General features: G+C 47.7%; 2 protein-coding genes across 3 annotated transcripts in view; one reads left to right on the top strand and one right to left on the bottom strand.

Annotated features, from left to right (window-relative positions):
• UNC45B (unc-45 myosin chaperone B) overlaps positions 1–7,613 on the top strand; it is a 41,876-nt gene extending 34,263 nt beyond the window's left edge. The window contains exons 19-20 of one of the 2 annotated variants that reach the window (XM_006119612.5): positions 5,457–5,612; positions 6,834–7,612. In XM_006119612.5, coding sequence (XP_006119674.3) covers positions 5,457–5,612; positions 6,834–7,100 — 423 coding nt within the window. In that variant the 3' untranslated portion in view covers positions 7,101–7,612. Of the gene's footprint in view, positions 1–5,456; positions 5,613–6,833 lie in introns of both variants that reach the window. The other variant, XM_006119613.5, reaches the window with a different exon arrangement.
• A 1,627-nt stretch (positions 7,614–9,240) lies between these two features.
• On the bottom strand, positions 9,241–26,700 carry LOC102450776 (protein SLFN14). The gene is made up of 5 exons (XM_075905122.2): positions 26,257–26,700; positions 24,430–25,508; positions 22,553–22,681; positions 17,575–18,298; positions 9,241–14,346 (listed from the first exon to the last, which is right to left on the bottom strand). Exons 2-5 carry the CDS (start codon positions 25,499–25,501, stop codon positions 13,548–13,550), a joined length of 2,724 nt encoding a protein of 907 aa, XP_075761237.2. The 5' UTR covers positions 25,502–25,508; positions 26,257–26,700; the 3' UTR covers positions 9,241–13,547.
• Between the last annotated feature and the right edge of the window lie 509 nt (positions 26,701–27,209).

The following is a 27,209-nucleotide window of genomic DNA, read 5'->3' on the forward strand; positions in this document are numbered from 1 at the left end:
AAAATATATCAGATGTGTGCACACAGTGCCTGCTCTACCTCAGCTGGTGCTGGATAATCAGAGCCTCAATTCTAAAGGCGCTGGCACTACCGAAGTGATAGATCCTCTCGTGTTTTGTTGCGGATTTTCCAAAGAAAATGCTGGTGTTTTCTTTAGGTCACCCACCACATCTCCCAGTCATAGCAGAGACTTGGGATTAACATGGCTTTCTCAACTAAAAGTCTTAGACATGTTCGGATGTTATGATTGTGAACACCTGGAGAGGCAGTCTGCTCAAGGCAAAGTTGGCCTTGAATCTTGACATCTAAAGCTTCATTTGAATGACTTGTGTGAAATTTGGAAGAGCAGCTCGGAGAGACCTCTCTCAGAGTACGTCTACACTGCAGCGTTAATTTGAGTTAACTTAATTTGAAGTAGTTAATTCGAATTAAGCTAATTTGAAAAAACGCATCTACACAAAAACCTATTTCGAAATAGTGTTTTGCTATTTCGAAATAGCACATCCACACTGAGTGGACCCTGAACCAAAGTTAAGCCTGGCTGGAACCAGTGCCGGCAGGGCATCAGGTTAGGACTTAGTGTGTGGGGCTGCTGCCTGAGGCTAACTGAGCTCCGTGCTTAAAGGGACCCTACCCCCACCTCAGACAGACAGTTCTCAGGGTTCCCCGCTTGCTTGTCTACCTTGATGAGGGTCAGCAAAGCAGTCCTATCTTGGAGTGCCCTGAGTGCCCTCACTCGGGACACCACAGCACTCGGCCACATGGAGCCAGAGCTGCCCCTGGGCAGGCCGGTGTGTCTTGTGGGGTTGGTGCCATCAGCCCCGCGGCACTTGCCGCAGGCTGCCATCCGGGAAGTCCATCGAGGGGCTGTCAGGATCTAGGAGTCCCTGCGGGAGAGTGTCCAACCTGAGGAGCCCTCAGAGCCATCCAGTCATCCCCACTGGGGGCTCGTACCCCATTCCTCCCTCACGTCCTTCCACTTACACCTCCCTAGCCCCCCTTCCTGATGTTAAACAAAAGACACCTATGTTCAAAAATAGAAACTGGGTTTATTGAACAAAACTGGGGCAGGGGATGAACCTCTGGGGAGACTGGGAAAAGGAGGTGGGAGATGGGAAGAGAAAGGGTGGGAGAGGAGAGGGGGAAACCTGGGAGGAGGGAGCTGGAAGGGGGAAGCAAGGGGAAGAAGGGGGAGGGGAAGCTCAGGGCCCAGGGTTGGGGGTCTCACCGGACCAACTTGATTTTCATGCAAACCTGCTCCTGGGTTTGCATGTGGCCTTTGGTGGTCAGGCTGGCAGCTATCCTGCCATAGATGGCTGCATTCCTCCGTCTAGTGCAGAGATCATGGACGTTGGGGGTATTCCCCCCCAAAACCTGAATAAGGTCCATGATCTCCACCCTGGACCAGGAAGGCGCCCGCCTTCTCCAGCCTGTCAGGCTCCTGGGAGCTGGCAGACTGCTCCTGGGGAGCAGTGGAGGGCTGGCTGCCAGTGGTTTGCTGGCTCATGTTTTGGGGCCACTGGGTCAGGGCTCTGGACTGGCAGGCTTGGAGCTGGCACAGGCACTTTAATGGCTCCGGGGCTGGGGGAGAGGAGAGTAAGTTTTCCTGGTTGTGCCCAGACTGGCCACCAGGGCTCCCTGGGAAGGGCTGGAGGCCCCCTATTTCCAATTAAGTGTCTACACAGCACTTAATTCGAAATAATTTCGAATTAATTTTGAAATAGTGGTTTGCATGTATAGATGCTATTAAAGTTAATTCAAAATAACGGCTGTTATTTCAAATTAACTTTGCAGAGTAGACATACCCTCATTTACTTCAGGCTGCCATAAGATTCTATCCTTAACGAAAAGTCCTCGTGCTTACAGTATATCCTCCACTTTAGGCTACTTATTACCTTCAAGAAAGTGAGGGTGATTCACTTGTTGTGTGTTAATTTTATTTCAAAGTTTTTCTGAGTGTTATTAGGACAGGTAAGTTAATCTCTTACATTCCTAACTCTCATGTAATGTATCGCTGTGCAATAGTTTGAAAAACAGTTAGGTTAACTAGGTAAATGAGGACGCATTACAGATTGCTTACAATAAATTTGATATGCTCAAAATCTTTTTTACTTTTTTTCATTAAAGCAATGAATTACTTATTTGCTATAGCAGTGGTTTTAAATGTTTGAATGAAATATAATGATGAAATTCATATTTAGGTTATATAACATTTATTTATCTTGTGTTTTATAAAACTTAGGATATGTCTACACTACAGCACTAATTTGAACTAACTTAATTCGAATTAGTTAATTCGAACTAAGCTAATTCGAACTAGTGCATCTAGACCTAAAAACTAATTCGAATTAGCATTTTGCTATTTCGAAATAGCACGTCCACATTGAGTGGACCCTGAACTGAAGTTAAGTCTGGCCGGAACCAGTGCCGGCAGGGCATCAGGTTAGGACTTAGTGTGTGGGGCTGCTGCCTGAGGCTAACTGAGCTCCGTGCTTAAAGGGACCCTACCCCCACCTCAGACAGACAATTCTTAGGGGTTCCCCACTTGCTTGTCTAATTCGATGAGGCTTGGAGGGCCCTGAATGCCCACACTCGGCACATCACAGCACTCGGCCATCAGCCTGGCTGCACTTGCCGCAGGCTGCCATCTGGGGGGGGGGGTCAATCAGGGAGCTGCAGGAGAGCTTCCACCCCGAGGAGCCCGCAGAGCCACCCCAGTCCTCCCCATCGGGGACTCGTACCCCATTCCTCCCTCACCTCCTTCCACTTACCCCTCCCTAGCCACCCTTCCTGATGTACAAAATAAAGGACATGTGTGTTCAAAAATAGAAACTCTCTTTATTGAACAAAACTTGGGGAGACTGGGAAAAGGAGGTGGGAGAGGGGAAGAGAGTGGGTGGGAGAGGGGAGGGCAACTAAAATGATGAGGGGTTTGGAACAAGTCCCATATGAAGAGAGGCTAAAGAGACTGGGACTTTTCAGCTTAGAAAAGAGGAGACGGAGGGGGGATATGATAGAGGTCTATAAAAGCATGAGTGGTGTGGAGAGGGTGCATAAAGAAAAGTTCTTCGTTAGTTCCCATGATAGAAGAACTAGAGGACACCAAAGGAAATGAATGGGTAGCAGGCTTCAAACTAATAACAGAAAGTTCTTCTTCACAAAGCAAATAGTCAATCTGTGGAACTCCTTGCTGCAGGAGGCTGTGAAGGCTAGAACTAGAACAGAGTTTAAAGAGAAGTTAGATAAATTCACGGAGGTTGGGTCCAGGGACTGCTATTAGCCAGGAGATAGAAATGGTGTCCCTGGCCTCTGTTTGTGGAAGGCTGGAGATGGATGGCACAAGACAAATGCACAAGACTTGGTCATTGTCTTCAGTCCACCCCCTCCGGGGTAGCTGGTGTTGGCCGCTGTCAGCAGACAGGCTACTGGGCTAGATGGACCCTTGGTCTGACTCAGTACGGCCGTTCTAAGCTCAGGGCTCAGAGTCAGGGGTCTCACTGGACCACCTTGATTTTCATGCAAACCTGCTCTTGGGTGGCCAGGCTGGCAGCTCTCCTGCCTAGACAGCCACTTTCCTGTGCCTAGTGCGGAGGTCATGGATGAGGTTCACGATGTCCGCACTAGACTAGGCAGGCGCCCGCCTCTTGCAGTCCCGGGAAGGCTCCTGGGAGCTGCCAGCCCGGGAAGAGGCGGAGGGCTGGGTGGCAGCGGGTGGCTGGCTCGTGCCATGCCAGGTGCAGGGTCTGCTGGCTGGATGCTGGCAGGCTTGCACCAGACACGGGCACTGTAGCCAGCCCTTGCCCCTTTAAGGGCTCCGGGGCCGGGGGGGGGGGGGGGGCAGAAGAGTTTCCCTGGTTTGGCCCAGAGTGGCCACCAGGGCACGCTGGGGAGGGCTAGCCTCCCACTAGTTCGAATTAAGTGGCTACACACCCCTTAATTCGAACTACTTAATTTGAACTAGGCATTAGTCCTCGTAGAATGAGGTTTACCTAGTTTGAATTAAGCACAAATTAAGTTCAAACTAGCGGTTTGCCTGTGTAGCGCCTATCAAAGTTAATTCGAACTAATGTCTGTTAGTTCGAATTAACTTTGTAGTATAGACAGACCCTTACATATTTTAAGAATTTGACATTTTTTATGTAAAAGACATTAACCTAATGAGAATGGGATATGAACAAACTGAAGAGAAAAAATTATTTAACAGAATGTAAATCACAAAACTTTATAATTTATATGTCAGTAAGTAATTTGTGAAACAATAAATACCCTAAGAGGTGGGTTATTTACAGTGGCATAGTGAGGAGGGCGTGGGGGGGAGTTGCCCCTGGGTGCCACACTAGTGGGGTGCAGATATAGTCCCCCTCCACTCTGCCTGTCATCCCTCCACTTGCCTGCTCCTCTTCTGCCTGCCGCCACCGGCTAGAGCTGCCTCCTCCCCGCCTCTCTGCCCCCAGCCCAACCCCCCTCCACCTCTGCTGGACGGTTAGTGCATGTGGGGCCCAGCCCCAAACTGGAGGGGGTCAGGTAAGACATGGTACAAACCCTCCCCCCCCCCTCCCAGGGGCGGGTTCAGCCGTGTGTCAGGTTTGGGGCTCTGCCATGCAGTGGCAGTGGGGGGAGGGGCGCAAATTTTGCCTTTGCCCCCGGGCGCATAACATCCTCACTACACCTCTGGAATCAGGTGATCCTTCTGTCGCCCATTCCCAGCCTCTGTCAGAATCTAGCACGGGGTGGGCAAAGCGGCCTCTGCAGGATGCATCCGGCCTGCCAAGCCGCTGGCTCCCTCCCCCACCCCCAGGCCAATTGAGACCTGGGGTCGGGGGAGCCTGTGAAGTCTCCACCTGTCTCCCAGGGCAGCTGTTTTAAAATGGCTGGTGTTTCCCTTTCGCCCCAACATGCCATTGGTGGGGCAGGAGGTGAAAGACGACACACCCTGGCCCCACCCCCAGGTTGTCTTGGGGGAGGTAGTGGAGGGGAGATTTTACATGCTCCCCCCCAGGCCAATCAGGGTCTGTGGGCGGGGGAGCAGTCTCCTGGCCCCGCCCCTTCTGGGGCAGCCCGGGGCCACTTCAGAAATCTGTGATGTGGCCCCCTTTTAAAAACGATCGCCTGCTCCTGGGCTAGGGACACCATTCCTCCCCATCCTGGCTAATAAATATTGACGGACCCAACCGCCATGGATTTATCTAGCTCTCTTTGGAACCCTGTTCAATTCCTGGTCTTCACAACAGATTTCCCCTGCTTGAACTTGACTCTGAAATGTTTGAGACAGGAAGCCGGACTTCGGTGGCCCACTGGGCCGATGTCGTGTGGCAATTTCTAGATACGTTTTGTCTGTTTCTGTTGAGGAATGTGTTCTGTTGTGTGTTTCTGTCCAACGGGCTGTGAAATTGCTCGGCCAGCCTGAATTCCCTCAGCCTTGTGACTCACCACCCATGTTTGCATTTCACTCTGGAGGTTCAAGAGAGATTTCTGGCCGATGGAAACGACCGGCTCAAGCTGGTTGTGTTGCTGTGCGGCGAGGACGACACAAAGGTGCAGAATGCAGCAGCAGGAGCCCTGGCCATGCTGACCGCGGCGCACAAGAAACTCTGCCATAAGATGACCCAAGTGGTAAGAGGGGAAACTCAATGCCCCAAACACTGAATCGTCTCAAAGGCAGCCAGGGTACGTTGTACATTTCTGACCCAAGGGGCCCCTCAGCATTTTAAAGAACAGCTACAGCAGCAAACAAGTATTTATGCTGAGTCCTAGGGAAGACCTTTGAATAGTTTGAAGTATAAAATGATAGGGTTAAGCGAACCGTCTAATTGAGTGACCTCTAACAAAGGCGTGACCTACTAAAGCTGATGGGGAAACTTCCTGCCCCATGTTCCCATGTTAATGTACCAAGGACAGAAACAGCCTCATTCACCTGCGGGGTGCCCATTCGTCTCACTAGGGGCTTGGGGTAGCAGCGTCTGTCCTGCACTCTGTATTCTCTCCTGTCCAATGCCAATAGTTGGTGTGACCCCAAGAACATCACAGCTAGGTGAGGCAGGGTTCTGTTTGTATTTGTTTATCATGGCAGTGGAAATGGTTGATTGTGTTCAATTATTTTTTCCATTTTTATTGTTTTAAAATGTTTGCACTTGTAGGAAATTGAGGGGAGATCAGACAATTATGTGTTTAGTTTGGAACAGAGAAGACCGAGAGGGGACATGATGGCGGTTTTCAAGTATCTAAAAGGGTGTTACAAGGCAGAAGGAGGAAAAATTGTTCTCCTTGGCGCCTGGAGATGGAACAAGAAGCAATGGGCTTACATTGCAGCAAGGGAGGTTTAGGTTGGACATTAGAAAAAACTTCCTGTCAGGGTGGTTAAACACTGGAATAAATTGCCTAGGAAGTCTGTGGAATCTCCATCTCTGGAGATATTTGAAAGCAGGTTGGATAGACATCTATCAGGGATGATCTAGATGGTGCTTTAACTTTCTGAATCTCAACATCTATTGTTATTAAATAATGACAGAATACTAGAACTGGAAGAGACCTCAAGAGGTCATCAAGTCCAGCCCCCTGCCCTCATGGTCCTACCATTCCTTCCCCACCACCCTCTGAGACTTTACTTACCTTTTGGTGTTATACTAGTGTATTCCATTTGTATTTGACTTACCTGCACACAGCTCGGATGTTTTCTGCAGAGATCAGTTTTTCTGCAGTGGAACTGACCTGTTTGTAGAATCTTCTCCAACCTAAATTGCTACTTTCACCCTCTTGCAAAGTGCCTTGGGAAGGGGGACACTAACCTGCTCTAAAAACCTCTTCTGTAAACTTACGGCTCTTCCTCCTTTGCAGACAACGCAGTGGCTGGAAATCCTCCAGAGGCTCTGCTTGCACGAGAAGTTGGAGGTGCAACACCGGGGACTAGTGGTTGCTTGCAACCTCATCCATGCAGACCAAGAGCTGGCCAAGAAACTGGTGGAGAGTGAGATGCTGGAGATCCTGACACTCATTGGAAAACAGGCAGACGACGCCACCAAACAGCACGTCATTAATGTGGCTCGCGAGTGTCTCGTGAAGTGCATGGACTATGGGCTGATCAAACCTTTCTCCCAGGCATAAGACCCAGGTCACGCCAGCTGGTGAGAGATACCAAGCAGGAGGAGAAAACATGCGGAAGGTCTGGAAGTGGACCGGATCCACGAAGGAAATCCAGTTGAATTGCAGAGGCTTTGAGTACAGGGCATACTTTTTGGGGAAAAATACATTTGAGTAAGGTCCTAGTCAATCCTGGGGGTTAAGATTCCATCCCTAGCCATGAACACACCAAACTTGCCATGAAAGAATCAATGCCTGCAATGTATTTAGCTGCCATTGGTTCAGAAAACAACAAAACAAAAAAAACCCACAACTTTTTGTATGTCACCAATTCCAAGTGGTGACAGAAGAACAGAGGTGAATGGCTGAAGTCTCACCTCACGTTCAGAAAGAAGTTTGGTTGGCATTTTGAAAATATTTGGTGGTGTTCTTATCCCTGGAATGCAAATAATAGTGAGAATATTCAATGGATTCTTTATGAATAAATTCCAATTTCCATCCTGTGATGGGCGTATCAATACTGGGGGATTACACACTGACTGAGGCTTCTAGAGTGCACTGTGTGGCCGCTGGCCTGTACTACTCTGAATACAATTGTGAAGCATATAGAAGAACATAATTTGTTGAACAAAAGTCAACATGGTTTCTGTAAAGGGAAATCCACGAGGCGTACAGCTAGTTTGGACAGGAAGCCTAATCCGAACTAGCTAGTCCGTGCCGCGTGTAGCCGCACGGCACGGAGTCCAAACTAGCCAGCATTTAAAAATGGCACCGGACGGATTCATGCAAATGAAGCCCGGGATATTCAAATCCCGGGCTTTATTTGCAACTCCATATGACTACATTACACCCCCTAGTTCGAACTAGGGGGGTAGTGTAGACATACCCTTAGAGTTCTTTGAAGGGGTTAACAAGCATGCGGATAAGGGGGATCCAGTAGATATAGTATACTTGGATTTTCAGAAAGCCTTTGACAAGGTCCCTCACCAAAGGCTCTTGTGTAAATTACATGGCCATGGGATAAGAGGGAAGGTCCTTTCTTGGATTGAGAACAGGTTAAAAGACAGGAAACAAAGGGTAGGAATAAATGGTAAATTTTCAGATTGGAGAGGGGTAACTAGTGGTGTCCCCCAAGGATCAGTCCTGGGACCAGTCCTTTTCAACTTATTCATAAATGATCTGGAGAAAGGGGTAAGCAGTGAGGTAGTAAAGTTTGTGGATGATACCAAACTGTTTAGGATAGTCAAGATAGAAGCAGATTGTGAGGGACTCCAAGATCTCACCAAACTGAGTGATTGGGCAGCAAAATGGCAAATGAAATTTAATGTGGATAAGTGTAAAGTAATGCACATCGGGAAAAATAACCCCAACTATATGTACAGTATGATGGGGGCTAATTTGGCTACGACAAATCAGGAAAGGGATCTTGGAGTTATCGTGGACAGTTCTCTGAAAACTTCCACACAGTGTGCAGCGGCGGTCAAAAAGGCAAATAGGATGCTAGGAATTATTAGGAAAGAGATAGAAAATAAAAGACAGAATATCTTGCTGCCCCTGTATAAAACTATGGTACACCCACATCTTGAATACTGTGTACAGATGTGGTCTCCTCACCTCAAAAAGATATTTTGGCCTTGGAAAGGGTTCAGAAAAGGGCAACTAAAATGATTAGGGGTTTGGAACGGGTCCCATATGAGGAGAGGTTAAAGTGACTGGGACTTTTCAGTTTAGAAAAGAGGAGACTTGAGGGGGGATATGATAGAGGTCTATAAAATCATGAGTGGTGTAGAGAGGGCCGAAAAAGAAAAGTTATTTATTAGTTCCCTAAATAGAAGAAGTAGAGGTCACCAAATGAAATTAATGGGTAGCAGGTTTAAAACGAATAAAAGAAAGTTCTTCTTCACACAGCATGTAGTCAACCTGTGGAACTCCTTGCCAGAGGAGGCTGTGAAGGCTAGGACTATAATAGAGTTTAAAGAGAAGCTAGATAATTTCATGGAGGTTAGGTCCATAAAAGGCTATTAGCCAGGGGATAAAATGGTGTCCTTGGCCTCTGTTTGTCAGAGGCTGGAGAGAGATGGCAGGAGACAAATCGCTTGATCATTGTCTTCGGTCCACCCTCTCTGGGGCACCTGGTGCTGGGCACTGTCGGTAGACAGGCTTCTGGGCTAGAAGGACCTTTGATCTGACCCAGTACGGCCGTTCTTATGTTCTTATGTTCTTATGCCCTACGTTCTAGTGCATAGACTTTGTGGCCGATAGGCTACCCTATTTCGAATGGGAATCTGAGGGGCTGCAGCAGACTTTCCCCACCCTCGCTGGCGGGTGGACAAGGTGCCTCTTGACATATCCAACTGCAGATTGACACAAATCACAAGTTCAAATTATCACCATTCTCTAACAATACCATACATTGAGTCAGATTCTTAAAAATTAAGAGATACATTATAGTTAAAAAAAGCATTTACAGCTAACGGGATATTTTTTTCTGTGTAAAGGCTATTTTTGGTTGCAAATCAACATGTTTTAATGGTTCTATCAATAAGAAATAATCTTTCTCTAGGGCTACATCTATATTACAACAAACAACAGGACTATGTAGCACTTTAAAGACTAACAAGATGGTTTATTAGATGATGAGCTTTCGTGGGCCAGACCCACTTCCTCAGATCAAATAGTGGAAGAAAATAGTCACAGCCATATATACCATAAAGGTTACAATCAAAAAAATGAACACATATGAAAAGGACAAATCACATTTCAGAACAGAAGGGGGGGAAGGTAAATGTCTGTGAGCTAATGGTATTAGAGGTGATAATTGGGGAGGCTATCTTTGTAATGGGTAAAATAGCCAGAGTCTTTGTTGAGCCCCCCGCGTAGATCATCTATACTACAAGTTTTTTCAGCAGAAAATATGCTAATGAGGGACTCATTAGCATAAGTCGTAACAATATTAGCATATTTTCTGCCATTTATTTTTGTGCAAGGGGTTTTTGCAAAAGAAATGACAGAAAATATGCTAATATTTGCCCGCTTCTTCGGGACAGGCATAAGGATCTTGCACAAAACAAGGGGCTTGCGCAAAATGGAAGCAGCTACACTGCTTCTTTGTGCAAAAACCACACTATAGAAGGCCCTGAGACAGCTCACTGGGGGCTGACGGATGATGGGGAAGGACCTGCAGAGCCAGCTCCTGAGTCAGAGGAGTCCACGCAGCCAGAGCCAATGCCGCAACCACCACGACAGCCCTGGCCCCGGAAGAGGTACGACAGTGGACAACCGCGGGGAGGTGGGAAGCAGCCCAGGGCAGGGAGTGATAGCACACCGAGTGCTTAGCTGATTGAGGGGAGAAGCCCCCTTGCTGAGCAAGCAGTGGACTGTTCCACTGACAATAGGGCCCTGGGCTGGGACCCAGTGGAGTGGGAGGGCCCAGGTCCCCATGTCCTCCCCTCCCACTGTGGCACTCTGAAGCACAGGAAAGCCTGAGGAGTAGGCCGCAAGGCCGTATATACCCCAGGAGGGGGACTTTCTGGCCCAGTGGTTGACGCACTCACCTTGCTCTAGTCTCCCTGCTCCATTCACCCTATTTAGCTGAAGGGAACAGATTCCTCAGGAGCATCTGAGGGAGCTATGCATCACAATATGCCACCGGCTCAGGGGTTACAGCACCTTCCTGAGAGGTGAGACCCTGGCTCAAATCCCTCCTCCCCCTCAGGCTGAAAAGAGGGAAGGATACCGACACCTGCCTCATCCCAGGAAAGTGCTCTAAACACAGGGGCTGTGTCTAGATTGCATCCCTTTTCCGTAAAAGGGATGCAAATTAGACACATCGCAATTGCAAATGAAGCGGGAATTTAAATCCCCCCTGCTTCATTTGCATAAACATGGCTGCCGCTTTTTTCCGGCTCAGAGCTTTGCAGGAAAAAAGCACCAGTCTAGACTGGGATCTTTTAGAAAATAAAGCCTGCAGTCTAGACACAGCCAGGCTGAAAGTTTGGAGGTGGGCCTCACTGCCGCCTTCTCCTCAGACCAGCTTTTGAGAGGGACTCAGTGTTAAGCAGCCTCTGAACATGCTACCAGGTCGCCACCTGCACACAACTTAGGGGGTCAGATGTCTCTGCCCTGGCCTGTGACTCACGCTTGGTGTCGGTGAGACAAGTGCCCAGGGAGGCAGCAGGCCCCTCATCTAGAACTCTGTATTCATGGACAAGGTCGGCTCCTGGACTTCTGCGCCAAGTGACGCAAGATGGGATGAAGATGGACAGCCCGTGGTGGGTAAAGAACAGTTAGGAACTATTTAGAAAAGCTAAACGTACATAAATCCATGGGTCCAGACTTAGTGCATCTGAGGGTACTGAGGGAGTTGGCAAATGTCATTGAGGAGCCTTTGGCTATTATCTTTGAAAAGTCGTGGAGATCAGGAGAAATCCCGGATGACTGGAAAAAGGCAAATGTAGTGCCCATCTTCAAAAAAGGGAAGAAGGACGATCCAGGGAACTATAGGCCAGTCAGTCTTACCTCGGTTCCTGGAAAAATCATGGAAGGGATCCTTAAGGAATCCATATTGAGGCACTTGGATGAGAGGAAAGTGATTAGGAATAGTCAGCATGGATTCACAAAGGGCAAGTTGTGTCTGACCAATCTGATTAGCTTCTATGATGAGGTAACTGGCTCGGTGGACATGGGGAAGTCAGTGGATGTTATATACCTTGACTTTAGCAAGGCTTTTGATACGGTCTCCCACAATATTCTTGCCAGCAAGTTAAGGGATTGCGGATTGGATAAATGGACGGTAAGATGGATAGAAAGATGGCTAGAAGGCCGGGCCCAGCGGGTAGTGATCAATGGCTCGATGTCAGGATGGCGGTCGGTTTCTAGTGGAGTGCCCCAAGGTTCGGTTCTAGGACTGGTTTTGTTCAATATCTTTAATAATGATCTGAATGAGGGGATGGATTGCACCCTTAGCAAGTTTGCGGATGACACTAAGCTGGGGGGAGAGGTAGATACGCTTAAGGGCAGAGATAGGGTCCAGAGTGACTTAGACAAATTGGAGGATTGGGCCACAAGAAATCTGATGAGGTTCAACAAGGACAAGTGCAGAGTCCTGCACTTGGGACGGAAGAATCCCAAGCATAGTTACAAGCTGGGGACCAACCGGTTAAGTAGTAGTTCTGCAGAAAAGGACCTGGGGGTTACAATGGATGAGAAGCTAGATATGAGTCAACAGTGTGCTCTTGTAGCCAAGAAGGCTAATGGCATATTAGGTTGCATTAAGAGGAGCATTGCCAGCAGATCCAAAGATGTCATCATTCCCCTTTATTCAGCTTTGGTGAGGCCACATCTGGAGTATTGTGTCCAGTTCTGGGCCCCCCACTACAAAAAGGATGTGGACGCATTGGAGAAGGTCCAGCGGAGGGCAACCAAAATGATTAGGGGGCTGGAGCATATAACTTATGAGGAGAGGCTGAGGGACTTGGGTCTGTTTAGTCTGCAGAAGCGAAGAGTGAGGGGGGATTTGAAGGCAGCCTTCAACTTCCTGAAGGGAGGTTCCAAAGAGGATGGAGAGAAGCTGTTCTCAGTAGTGACAGATGGCAGAACAAGGAGCAATGGTCTCAAGTTGAGGTGGGAGAGGTCCAGGTTAAATATTAGGAAAAACTATTTCACTAGGAGGGTGGTGAAGCACTGGAATGGGTTACCTAGGGAAGTAGTGGAGTCTTCATCCCTAGAGGTGTTTAAGTCTCGGCTTGACAAAGCCCTGGCCAGGTTGATTTAGTTGGAATTGGTCCTGCCTAGAGCAGGGGGCTGGACTTGACCTTCTGAGGTCTCTTCCAGTTCTATGATTCTATGAACTTGGGGCCTAGGGAATTGAGTCACCTTAGGTCCCGACAGGGTGAAGTTGCAGCCAGGCTCATTGTGGCGCTGGGCAGAGATTTAGCGGCCGCAGTCCAGAGTTCAGGCACCTAAGTTGCTCATGTATCCCACTCGGTGCATCTTGCGTAGCAGGGCACCCAAATATCCGAGGACGTTCTGGAAGCACTGGCCCATGTGTTGTACAGAGAATCAGTGCAGGACTGGGACCTCTCTCGCGTGCCTGCACACTGCCTCCTACCTGTCAGTTCACCCCCGACAGCCCAGGCCAACACAAATGCTGCAGTGGGGAACATGGAGGCAGGAAGCCCTCCACGACAGATGAACCCAAAGGGACCATTTTCATGGTATCCCACACAGCTGCTTTGGGATATGTTAGGGCCTGGCTTTTTAAGACCCTCAGGTCTCTTGTAATTTATTAGCCTGGGAGATGAAAGCCCTCCAGGCTGAAACTTTGCCTAAGGTTGATTTTGTATTTACATCTGAATTGTGAGTGAAAAACCATAAACGCAACATGACTACCAGTCTCTGCACATAGCTGGCACCAAAGGGAAATCCTACACGGATTATTAAACAGATCCCAAGTGAACCGCCATGATAGTTTCAAGCATTACTTTCATACAGCAAATGAAGGTGTAAATTAGCTCTGGATACCACACAGAGTTTAAGATTGTCAGAAATCTCCATCTGTGTAGGGTTAGGGACTGGATTGACACCAAACACAATGTTTCTTTCCAGGCCAGAAAAGCGGCGGATGCTGTCAAGAACAATGCCATTTCCCAGCACGGCATCTGCTTTTGTGAACCGCACATCCCGCTTGAAACGTCTCATTTTGTGTTGTAGGAGCCTCCGATACGTCTCCGCCTCTTCTGCTGTGTTGCACAAGATAGCAATGTCTTTCCCAGAGTAACCATTTTGGAAATATTGGGAACAAGTGACAGCCACATATGTGACTATTTCATCCTTCTCCCAATTTGTTTGTACAGTACACGTACCTGATAGAGGATGGCCACATTTAGCTTCGTTGAGCAGCATTTTTAACCGCTCAAAAGGAATGTCGATTTGGGGAGAGTCTACAATATTTCGCATCTCATATAACATGGTGCTGTAGATCTGCGTGGCATTCCGGACCCCGACCGTTAGCCACTCCTGGGGATACTGCTCTGATGGAGGTGGAAGACCGCACAGAAATGGGTGACTTGTTTGTAAATAATCCAAGAAGATCCAGAGGACACCAGGTTCCCCAGGACCATTTCCTTGGGTGATGCGCTTCGCTTTGTCGTACCAATCGCCATTCTCTGACCGGAAATTCTGGGCCTCGTCAATAACCACGTGCTTCGCTGATGGATAATTCCCTTTTAGGAAAGCCACTCGGGTCACAGCCTGGCAAATGTTTCTATTTCTACAAAAGAAAATAAACATTTGGCACAACGAGTGTGAATTTTCTGTGGGTTTGTGCAACTACGGCTGTATTTTACCCGCCCCTACGTAGGGTTTCATTCAACATATACAAATAGGCTCTGTCTAGACTGGCATGATTTTGCACAAATACATTTAATGGAAGAGTTTTTTCCATTAAAAGTATTTGCGCAAGAGAGCTTCTATACTGGCATGTGCTTTTGTGCAAAAGCATCTGTGCCAGTGTAGACACTCTCTTGCTCAAGAAAGCTCTGATGGCTATTGTAGCCATTGGGCTTTCTTGCGCAAGAGGGCTTATCCCTGAGCGGGAGTGTCAGAGTATTTGCGCAAGAAGCCCTGATTTTGTACATTACAACGTCAGTGTTCTTGCGCAAATACTCATGGCCAGTGTAGACAGGCGGCAAGATTTTGTGCAAAATCTTGCCAATGTAGACACAGCCATAGTGAACATATTCTAAATGTAAGATATGGGCTGTATTCTCATTTTCATTAAGGCCCTTTCTGCTGCTCTAGCCTTAGTGGATATGTGAATAATTAGGGTTTTTCTCCGTATAAACATGGTTTAAGTATTCGATGCGGGTGAGAAGGCCACATGTTGACTCAGAAGCCACTCAGCTGGACACCCCAGGACTGACCAGTGAAACACTGCCTGGTTGGCATGTGGTGGGGTGGCAGGGAAATCAAGCTTGACTTCTGGAATGAATGAGCCCTGATGAGCAAACTATTAAACAAAATGTCATGCCCAGAGTGGTGAAAGCAGCGCGGCAGCCCCCTGCATCGATGGCACATCCCTACCCCTGCCAGCAGACAGGGAGGAGCAGGAAGCAGTGACCAGCCACCTCCTTACCCTGAGCAGCTGCCGCACCGGGTGTGTTGGGACTGCAGAGACAGGGCTAGAAGGGAGCTGGGCATGAGGGCAGAACAGTTTTGAGGGGCGACGGAGGTGGAACCCGAGGATTGATAAATATGGGTGAGAGGAAGAATTGGGAGACTGGTTGGGAAAGAGGCCTAGACGCAATGGCAGAGCGTGGAAGAAGAGAATAGCTCTGGATAAGAGACATGGGTAGAGAGAAAACAGATGGGTGAGACATTAGGACCAAGGGAGGGAAATAGGGGCGAGGAAACCTTGAGAGTATGTCTTCACCCACCGTGCCAGAGATCAATGTTCTGGCATTCGCTTTGGTGGGTCTAGTATAGACCCACTAAATCAAATGCTGAGGGCAGCTCTGGCAGGCACATGTACTCTGGCTGGCACTATGTTTTCTACATAGCCAGAGTTGTATACCTTAAGCCAGCACTCTCCAACCTTTTTAACCACAAGATCACTTTTTAAATATAAGTGCAATGTAAGATCTACCTCAAACCCAAATCCCCTTGCCCCTTCTCCTTCCTGCCCCTTCTCTGAGGCCCTGCCCCTGCTTCACCCCTCTCCGAGGCCTCACCCTGCTCCACTCCATCTCCCTTCCTCCCAAACCTCACTCACTTGCACCAGGCTGGGTAGCGGGTTGGGGTGCAGGCTCTAGTCTTGGGCCAAGGGGTTTGGAGTGTGGGAGGGGCTTCGGGAATAGGGGTCCAGGAGGAGTTTCAGGGGGCAAGCTCTGGGAAGGAGTTGGGGTGCAGGGGGACTCATGTCTGGGGCAGGAGGTTGGGTGCAGGAGGAGGTTCAGGGCTGGGACAAGGGTTCAGGAATTAGGCTCTGGCTGGGCACCGTTTAACTGAGATGGCTTCCAGCTGGTGGAGCAAAGGGGTTAAGGTGGCTCACTCCTGCCCTGGCCCTGGCCCACTCCTGAAAGCATTTGGCATGGACGGCAATGGCTCCATGGGCTGCCCCTTACCTACAGGTACTGAACCCACAGCTTCTACTGGCTGATCCAGGGGAGCTGCAGGAGCGGTGTCTGCAGGCAAGGGCGGCATGTGGAGACCCCCTGCTCTGCCTCTCTCAGGGGCTGCAGGGACATGCCAGCCACCTCCAGGAGCAGCAGTTCCCACGGGGAGAATGACTCCAGCCACGCCAGGCTGGGCGTTTTAGAACTCACTGCTCAGAGAATTACACTTAAGCATTAGAGAGAAATGAAAATGATGAAATGCCCAGACCAGCCAGAACCCCAAAATAACCCACTTTGCCAGCAGTCAAAGTAACAACCCCCCTGCGTGTGTGTGGGGTGGGGAGATGAGCATGAAGGACAGTGCGTGTGTGTGAGAATGGCCGACACACAGTGTGAGAGTGACAGAGATTTGCATTGCCAAGCTCCCTCCATCCCCTTCAGGGACAACTGAAGTGCCAGCATTTGATAGCTGCCCGGCCAAACCAGTCAGGATCCTCTGTCAGAGGCTCCACGATCTAGTAGATCCCGATCTACAGGTTGGTGACCACTGTCTTAAGCTGACCTTCCAGGTCTTGTGGAGTCCTGGCCTGAGGGTAGAATATGAGGAAGGCTCCATAGAGCAGCCAGCACAAACCAAAGCTGACCTTCCCCAAATTCAGCCCCAAGGGAGGAGAGGAAAAGAAACCCTGTCTAACTCCCACAACGGCTGAATTCCTGCCGGGTGCAAGGAGTTAGCTGGCCCATAGAGGTCCAATTTTCCCATTCCAGTGAGGGGTGAATCTGACCCAAAATGGTTTATCAAGAAAGACCTTCCAAATGCCTTACTACCTGCTCTGACTGTCTTACAACGTGCAAATCGCCTTCTCACCTATGGCATCATCTCCGCACCGGAGAACTTCTGACAACTCCACTGGTGGCAGCAATGGGAGGGAATTTTTACCATTGATTTGTCTGACTATTTAGTAGAGTTGCAGTAGGGATGTAAAATCCTGTTTCATTGGCTAACAGGTTAAACGTTATGTTTAACCAGTTAACCAATTAAATGGGAGGAGGGTCATTCCAGGCCTGCTGCATCCAAAGGCTGCTCTAGCTGAACTGGAGCACCTCTGCCTGAGGTAAGTCCCACGGGGTCTAGCTCCCACCAGGTAACTGGTTAACCATTAACATCCGTAAGACACACTGATGGAGAATTAGCAGTTGATGGCTCTTAACATAGACAAGGCCGGAGAGAAGAGTGATCTGTTTTGTTTTTTTTTAAATGAAGGAAAAATAGGTCTTCTCCTAGACTGACAAATATTTTTTACCAACCAATAAACACATGTCCCCCCATCATCCATTGGACATTATTTAACATCAGTTTCTTGTATTAGCTACAAAATACTTACTCCACAATTGTTTTCAGAGGCAGGTTCTCACAGATGTACAGAATCTCATCAGAGTCACAGCAGAACACGTTCTTTATCCTCTCTATGATACTCAGGGCCACAACTGTCTTCCCCGTTCCTGGCAGGCCATAGATAAACAGTTTCTTGAATTTGTGAAGGTTCTTGGTTAGTATCTCATATTGTTTAAGGGTGAGAAGGTTGAAAAATTCACAGCCAAGCTTGTCACTCAAGAAGGATCTAAAACTCAACAAGATTATTACAAGTGACTGAAGTAAGTCTGATACGTCAGTGGACGAGAGAACATAGGTAAAGGGATACTTGACTTGTACACGAGAATCTCTATTCTGTTGTATGTTGGTTCCAAGCTGTAGGTGACGGGGAATCACGCAGACTTTCTGAGCATATCCCCCATCATTGACCAGGTTCAGCTTTAATGTCTGAGCAATACGCTTTGAATATTCAAACCCAACTCCAGAAGGATCCTCCTCTGTGACTGTGTACAGCATTGGGTATTTGTCTGCGGCTATTAGGAGAGCATCACAGACAACGCACTGACTCTTTGGCAATCCAACAGCAACAGCCCAGCTTTTCTCAAATATCAGTAATCCCCGAGTACATTGCAGCTCTTTCATTTGTGCTTTCATTAAATCCTCCAGCCCTGGATACTCTGAGAACAGCTCTTTGCTGAGGCTGTCCGGCTTGTACGTGATCCCGTTAGAGTTGACTAGAAATGGAGAGAATTAGAATCAAATGAACATTTTTATGGCTAGTCTCTTTTTTCCAAAGCATGAAAAGGTAATTTTACAATTTATGCTTGAAACTATATTGCAATTAATCAGTAACATTGAAAGGATTATGAAGAGTAAAAATGCTGGAAAATATTGAAACTGAGATTTCCTCAACTGTACTTCCCAGCTGTGAGGCCATTAGGTTATTGCTGTTAGAGTACATGAGAGAGCCCTAACTCAGGACAAACATTTGAATGTGGCTCTATTATAGAATCATAAGGCTGGAAAAGACCTCAGGAGGTCAAGTCCAGCCCCCTGCCCAAAGCAGGACCAATCCCAACTAAGTCAACCCAGCCAGGGCTTTGTCAAGCCAATACTTAAACACCTCTAGGGATACAAACACCTCTTGTATCCCAATCCTCTAATTTGTCTAAGTCACTCTGGGCTCTATCTCTGCCCCCAAGCATATCTACCTCTCCCCCCAGGTTAGTGTCATCCGCAAACTTGCTGAAGATGCAATCCATCCCCTCATCCAGGTCATTAATAAATTAATAACACTCTGCCGTTGATATTTACTATGTTTCACTATACGTGTTGCTATTCCACATTAGAAAAATGAAAACAAGCTTGTTCAAGAAAGGATTAGGGTGAATATGAGAAATTGGCAGAAATAAAGGGCACAAGGGAAGATGGCTGAGAGTGTGGGTGACAAACTGGATTTCTTTATTTTCTAAATTTGCAAAAGAAATTCTTAATGAAGGTTTCATCACATTCTATATTGTAGGGTTTGGTTTTGGGGTTTGTTTGCAGTTAAAAAAACAAAATGTTCCCATATGGCATTTGTTCAAAAAGTGTAGTGGCTTGTGTACTCAGCCTTTGGAGTTTGTCTGCATGTTAAATGAGTGTACTAGTGGACTCACCCAGGGCTGCCTGGGTCCTTCAGGACAGGGCCTTGGGGATGTGTGTGTAGGGGGGAGGAAGCTGGGTGCCAGGAGACTGTTCTCTTTTCTCCCCCCTCCTCTCCCTCAGCTGCCTGTACTCCCCTCCCCCTGTAAGTCCTCGCCACAGCTACCAGGCATCTTTTTTCAACCCCCTCTCTCACCCAGTACTGTGGCCGAGGGCTGGGGGAGGAAGGTTTGGGGCAGGGGCGCTACTTACCCAGAGTGCTGGCAGGCAAGAAGGCAGAGCCCCAGCCCTGGTGGCCTCTCCCTTGGTGGTGTGGCTGCCCCCCAGTGGCCACTCTCAGTACAGTGTGCCTCGGAACAGCAGCCCCACTCTTTGCATGTTATGGAAAACAGTCTCTTTCCCAGGACTTCCGGTTGTCCTGGCACAACCGAACCCTGACCTTACTTGTAAGTTAGGAGAAGAGGAAGCTACTTGCTGAATGTGGTGGCCCTAGTTCTTGCCATTTAGGAGGAATTCTTGAAAAAATGCACTCCTAGACAGACACACAGAGAGATTTGTGCTGAGGTAAAGGACTTTGACTTGGTGGCTGCATCTAGACTGGCAAGTTTTTCCGCAAAAGCAGCTGCTTTTGTGGAAAAACTTGCCAGCTGTCTACACTGGCCGCTTGAATTTCCGCAAGAACACTGATGATCTCATGAAAGATTGTCAGTGTTCTTGTGGAAATGCTACGCTGGTCCCGTTTGGGCAAAAGCCCTCTTGTGCAAATGCTTTTGCGCAAGAGGGCCAGCGTAGACAACACGGTATTGTTTTGTGCAAAAAAGCCCCGATCATGAAAATGACGATTGGGGCTTTCTTGCGCAAAACCGCGTCTAGATTGGCACGAACACTTTTCTGCAAAAAGTGCTTTTGCGGAAAAGCATCCGTGCCAATCTAGACCCTCTTTTCCGCAAATGCTTTTAACGGAAAAACTTTTCCATTAAAAGCATTTGCCAAAAATCATGCCAGTCTAGATGTAGCTGGTGAGTTCTGAGTGGTATGTCTGTGGAAGGTAAAGTGAAGGTGTTTTATAGGACTGCATTTCCTGTACATTTTGCTTTTGCATAGCAGTGTGGACAGATATTTAAAATGTTCTACAATTGGCAAATAACTGATTATTTCTAGGACATGCACCTTCCTCAGCTAGTCCACTCTCCCTTACAAAGTGCCAATGCATTATATTGCATCCTGGTGTTTTTCACTAGCTCAAGTCACCTTCTTTCGATGACCAATGTCACCATCCAAATATGAAACACTAACATCAACAATACTGTGAAGAACCCATAAACAGCAGAGAGATGTTTTATTTGGGGCCGTCCTGAGGAGGGCACAGAGCCTGGGGCCACCTCCTGTAATGCCTGAGGTGTGATGCCCAGGGCAACTCCCACCCTGCCACAGGTGTTGCTTCTGCTTCCCCCCTTTCCTGAGCCCCCAGCAATGTGGCCTGGAGGATTAAGGGGGACCTGGCAAGGCGGCAGCAAGGGTTGCTTCCACTCACAACGAGTGGTGGGAGTGCCCTGGAGAAGTAGGGTGGTGCGGGCCAAGAGAGGGCAACAGGGTGGGTCAGAGCAGACTGCTCCCACAGCCCATATGGTGAGGGGGAAGGGTGACCCCTGTTGCTCCTATGCCAGCCCCCAAACCTAGGTAGTCCCCTAGGTACCCCCTGTCCATACGATGGGTCCCCAGACATGCAGGGGCTGGGGTGGCCACCCCTATTCATCCTATGGATGGGATGGCTCTGGGCTCGTTAGAGTTACGAACACTGAAACCTCTCACATCTAACAAGACTGGCAAAAAATGATTCCCAATAAACCAAAGATTACATTAATTTTGTGCTTTGTTAAAAAAAAATCAGTAGTCTTATTTTATTGGACATGTCATAATTACTTAAACAATGAGAAGTTCTGTGGCACCTTACAGACTAACAGATTTATTGGAGCATAAGTTTTCATGGGCAAAGACCCGCTTCGTTAGATGAATATACCATATTATTTGTGTAACGAGCCCAGCTGGAACAATAATAGAAAAATAGTCACAAGTACATTTGTAAACAAATAGGCCATGTTCAATTCATTACTATCCATTAGGGATATAATAGCGTAGTATAGTCAATTAATCAATAAGCAAAAGCGTACAGGTTAATTCTATAGACATGCATTTCTCTCCCCACACCAGCAAATTTTTTAGCTGGCTGGCCAGCAGTCCAGCTCAGTCCTGGCTTGTGACAGGTCCAGGACCTAACCCCACTGCAGCTCTGCATTTAAAGCATATTAGGAGCCAGGCAGGCAGCCCAGCTTGGTTCCAGCTCACGTCGGGTCCAGGAGCTCAGACCCGCCCAAGACAGGGTCTGCTGCCACCCTGCACTGCTGCCTCATGCTGTATGAGGCAGCAGTGTGGGATGGCAAGGGGCTCCTTGGGAGTGAGGCTGGAGCGCACTGGCTGCCGGCCCAGCCCCTGGGAACTATGGAATAGTCTTCTAACCAATAAGAATTCATTAGGTTAATCGACTATTCAATTAACTGATATTTAACATCCCTACTATCCATCGAAGTCTCCCTCTTTCTGCAAAGAGCCACACACAAAACACACGCCAGGACACTCATTCAGCATACAGTGATGCTATGGTGCCTGCAGCTTTCTTAAGTGAAAAACATTGAAATCAGAATTAAATACCAAAGCGGATCACTTGACATCACTTGTTCTTGCCTTGAACACAAGAGACTGGACTAGATGACCTCTAGAGGTCCCTTCACTCTTGTGTTTCCAAATGTGTGATCATATAGCAACGGCAGGAGTGCACAGTCCAGGAAACAAGGAGAACTCAGAGAGGTCAATATAAAGACCTACCAGGTGGCTTGTTTTAACCAGTTCATACAATGCTTTAGTGCATGCTGCTCCACATTTGTAGTCCTCATAACTATTTGAAAAGTATGGCCATGTCTACGCTATGCAGACGATCAACACTGCTATGGTGGATTTTTCGGGGTTCGATTTAGTGGGTCTAGCTAAGACTCACTAAATCAAACTCAGAGGGTGCCCCTGTCAGTGCCAGTACTCCTGCTTCTCATGAGGAGTTTGATCCTGTCGACCTCCTGCTGTGTGGATGGTTGTTTAGGATATGTTGACTCCAGCTGTTAATAGCTGCAGCTGCATATCTTATAATGATCTTCCGCTCTAGTGTAGGCCAGATCTATGTGAGGCAAAAGCAGAGCAAGTATTTTGCCACTCTAATTTAACATTCATTCTAACTGAAACCTTCACTCATCATGTTAAAATAAGTAAATCAGAATTTACTCCAAAAAGCCTACCTGGAAATAGAGATTTTTGCAGATCCTGCAGACACACGAGGCCACTGTTGGAAAACACTGACTTGGTGAGTGGGGGTGCACATGACACACTCAGCTCTGCCGAGAAAGCTTGACATAAATCTGAAATCTCTAAAAAAATAAAGTTAATGTTCATATGCTGTTATTGCACCCCCCTCACCATCATATCTAGGTCCCTACCAAATTCTCAGCCATGAAGAACACATCACACACCATGAAATCTATTTTTGGATGTGTTTTTACCCTCTGCTATACATATTTCCTGGTGGGGAGACCAGCGTCTCTCAAACTGGGAGTTGCAAGGGGCGCTGCAAGATTATTGGGGTTGGGGGGATCATGGTACTGCTACCCTTACTTGTGCACTGCCTTCCGAGCTGCTGCCAGGGAGCGGCAGATGTTGGCCAGGCACCCAGCTCTGATGGCAGCGCCTCACCAGCAGCAGCGCGGAAGTAAGCATAGCAATACCATACCCTAGCCATGCTCCCCTTACTTCTGCCCTGCCACCTTCACAGCTGGTCAGCCAGAGAGAGGTAGTTTCTGATTGAGGGCCCAGCTCTGCAGGCAGCAGAGCAGAAGAAAGGGTGGCAATATCAAACCAGGCCATCCTGACTTCTGCACTGCTGCTGGATCTGCATTCAGAGCTGGGCATTCAGAGTTGCTCAGCTCTGAAGGCAGCACAGCCGCCATCAGCAGTGCAAAAGTAAGGGTAACAATACTGTAACGCCTGACAATGGTAGGGATCAGCACCACCGCAATCACAGCATTATGACATTTCATCTTTAAATATCTGAAATCATGAAATTTGCAGTTTTTAAAAATCCTATGATCATGAAATTAACCAAAATGCACTTTAAATTTGGTTGGGCCTTCCACTCTGCATGCACAGAAGTGATTTCTTTTTTCCATTGTCAATGAACCCTGTGGAAACTTACTGCGAGATGAGGTTAATTCATTTAAATAGAAGTGCTTATCTGGGAACCCGTACACAACGGCAGCGAGCCCCCTTCGGGTGGCTGAAAGGGCAGAATCTTACTGCCACAAACTCAGGGTACGCGGTGGAATTTCAGCTGCAGAGAATTGGGTCCCTCCATTCCTCTGGCAATCCACAAAAGGAGACAAGGGAGGAAAGGGTTCAAGTTGCAGTGGGGGAGGACTAGGCGGGATATTAAGAAAAACTATTTCCCCAGGCAGGTGGGAAGCGCTGGGCTGGGTTCCCTGGGGAGGGGGTGGAATCTCCATCCCTAGAGCTGTTTAAGTCCCAGCTTGACAAAGCCCTGGCTGGGAGGATTAAGTCGGGGTTGGTCCTGCTTTGGGCAGGGGGCTGGACTGGATGACTCCTGAGGGCTCTGCCAGCCCTGGGATTCTATCATTATAGGGTTAAGGAAAAACCACACACCAGGACCATGATTTTGGATCTTGGTCCTGTTGTTTTCATCTGTAATTATCTCTTGGATTATCCTGGGATAAGTGTCCCCAGTTTTTGGTTCATTCTGATAAATGCAAAGTTGGAAGCCAATAAAGTTTCCACTATTTAGGCTTAGCCATGTAGATGCAGGATTTGGGTTGGCAGAGTTGGTGCTGACTGATTATTGGAGGTATCATAAATCAAAGACAAATTGAAGGGCAGGGATATTTGCATGGGACCAAAAGAGCAGAAGCTACTCTGCTTAAGTGTAACTTACAAGAGCAGGTAATGCAATTTCAGACAGAAATCACTAGAACCTTGTAAGAGTCTGGAGTAGCAACCAGTGACTTAAGGCCACTTATCAAGTTATCATGGCGCTGCCATGCTTGAAATACTGACATTAGTGCAAATATGGAGACAAATTACAAATCTAGAATTTTTTTTCCATGTTAACCTGGGTCAGTTGCCATCATCAGGGCTGTCCATTCCTGGGCTGTCATCCTTGTGATTTCATTGCCCTTCACAGTCCACGAGTCTGGAGTATCCGAAAACACCACACAACAAACCGGCTGGATTCTCACAGCACAGACATAACCGTACAAGCTTTGATTCTCATACACCTCCATCGTTTTGCATTCGAATTCCATTCCAGGCAGAGAACTGCAGAAATGAGCAATGGGTAATTTCCCTTTAACATCTTCTATTACTCCTTTTAATTCATAGATATTTATGATGTCCTTCCCACATCCAACAACTGTCCCTTTATCGTCCACTCCAATAAACAGAAATCCTCCTTGTGTGTTTGCAAAGGCAGAGATGTAATTAGCCAGGATCTCTTTAATGCGTTTCAAAATGTTCTTTGTTTGAAAATTCTTAAATTCAACATGTGTTGACTCAGTGAAATTTAGTTTTTCATCAACAAAGAGACGGTCTCTGCGATAAAACCTTTCAGCAGACACATATATGTTATCTTCTTGCTGAACATCACTTAGTAGAGCTTTCTTAGGTCTTGGTCCTGGCTTCTCATCATGTTTTCTGCGGGCAAAAACTGCCTTCTCTGTGAGAAATTGTGCTGCTTCAGTAGGACTCATGGTCTCAGTCCGAGTAAGAGATCTTCGGCATAAGCCTGTGCCTAGGCTGCAAATGCGGGGTGAAAAGGAACTGTCGCCGCACCACGATTTCACAAAAATTAAAACATTGTTATTTCCCCGCATATATTCAAAATCAAAGTATTTTTGAAATGTTTTAGATGGAATAAGTTCTGTAAGGGCTTTTTCTATATCCTGCCCAATCCCATGTTCTTCATAACTGTAGTCTTTATTTTCAGCCTCTGCCTTTATCACTCCCCCTCCTGAATTCAGCAAGGCGCACGCCGCTTGGGAAATGTTACCAATTTGTTTCCTTCTCAAAATGCTCTCAGTCTTGTTCCTGGCTCTCTCGCCAAAAATTACTTTTCCAACATTCACCACCCTATCAGGGTAGCTTGTGAACAGCTCCACATAGGGGTGGCTCTTCTGCATGGCCATGGTGTTCCTGAAAAATGAAAACCATAGACCCCCGCTTAAAACATTATATACTGGTGGATTGAAGGGGAATCATTCCAGGGGATTAATGATTCACCCTTTTACTTTCAGAGTGAGAGAAGTTTGGTCTGTAGGGAGGAGTTAAATAAGGTGTAACGACATCGCTGCACTGGCTCCTTTCTGTGTGTTCCACCCTTTCTTCTAAAATAAAGTGCTTTCGGTTTCCATTGTAAAGTCAACGAAACTGCTGCTGCATCATTCTAAGGCTTATCTGCACTGGCACTGAAAACTGCCTTTTGGCCACAAAACAGAGAGAGCGTTCACACTGCCATGTGGATTTCCTCAGGCAAAAACACCCAGTTTGGGTGACAAAAACCGCGCACTCCTACAAGAGACTTTTGTCTTTTTCCTGATTGCTCACAAAGAGCCAGCGTGGACTCTGCTGTTTGCTCTGTGGAGAGACCTGGCTTCCGCCAGTATCCCACCATGCCTGCCAGTGTGAAAGAGTTTTAACGTGTAAACGAGACTCGCCCCTCCGCCCCAAATAAAGACCAAGAGACAAACGCTGCTCGTGTAGTGACTGGACTGATCTTACTCCGCTATTCCTGAGCCCAGGAGCCTTCGGACTCCGGTTTGTGATCCACGAGGTGTCAGCCTGAAATCACCCATGTGATGAATTCGAATTGACACGCGCCGTGTGCACGATGGTCTGGGGTTTGCGCCGCTGCCCCCGCAGCCCGGGGAGAAATGACTCTTACCTGCCTGCTGCTCGTCTCTGCCGAACAAAGTCTCCACGAACAGATCCAAACTTCCCTGCTCTCACTCTCTGAAAGAAACTCCCCCCTGCTCCTACATTTGTTTCACTCCCCGCCTCTGTCCCGGCTGCTCTGCCCCTGGGTCCTACTGACACCGATTGGCTGACTTGTGTGGCGTGTTTGCAATACGAAGACACGCACAGACGGTCTCAGAAGCACTGGAGATGAAATGTGCGTTTTAAGATTGACCCCCCATTAACCCCTGGAGTGCTGCAGAGAAGCCCAGTCCAGCAGTAAGAACATAAGTCAGGGAGCCAGGAACTGTTCTACCCAATGTAGGCCAGAAATAGGATGCTGTAAAATCCTGGGGCTACGTCTAGACTGGCATGATTTTCCGCAAATGCTTTTAATGGAAAGTTTTCCGTTAAAAGCATTTGCGGAAAAGAGCGTCTAGATTGGCATGGACGCTTTTCTGCAAAAGCACTTTTTGCGGAAAAGCATCCGTGCCAATCTAGACGCGGTTTTGCACAAAAAAGCCCCGATCGCCATTTTCACGATTGGGGCTTTTTTGCGCAAAACAAATCTGAGCTGTCTACACTGGCCTTTTGCCCGAATGGGAGCAGCATAGTATTTCCGCAAGAAGCACGGATTTCAGACAGTAGATCGTCAGTGTTCTTGCGGAAATTCAAGCGGCCAGTGTAGACAGCTGGCAAGTTTTTCTGCAAAAGCAGGTGCTTTTGCAGAAAAACTTGCCAGTCTAGACACAGCCTGGGGCTATAGCTACACTTGTGGCTTCTTGTGCCAGAAATATGCAAATGAGGCTAAGCATGGAATAGCGTTGAGCCTCATTTGCATACCTAATGAGCTGTCATTTTTGCAGAAGAGGTTCTTGCGCCAGAAAGAGCTGTCTACACTGCCCCTTCTTGTGCAAGAAAAACCCTCTTGCATAATGCCGT

Source organism: Pelodiscus sinensis, chromosome 21 (assembly GCF_052426305.1).
Source record: "Pelodiscus sinensis isolate ZL-2025 chromosome 21, ASM5242630v1, whole genome shotgun sequence".
Lineage (NCBI taxonomy): Eukaryota > Metazoa > Chordata > Testudines > Trionychidae > Pelodiscus > Pelodiscus sinensis.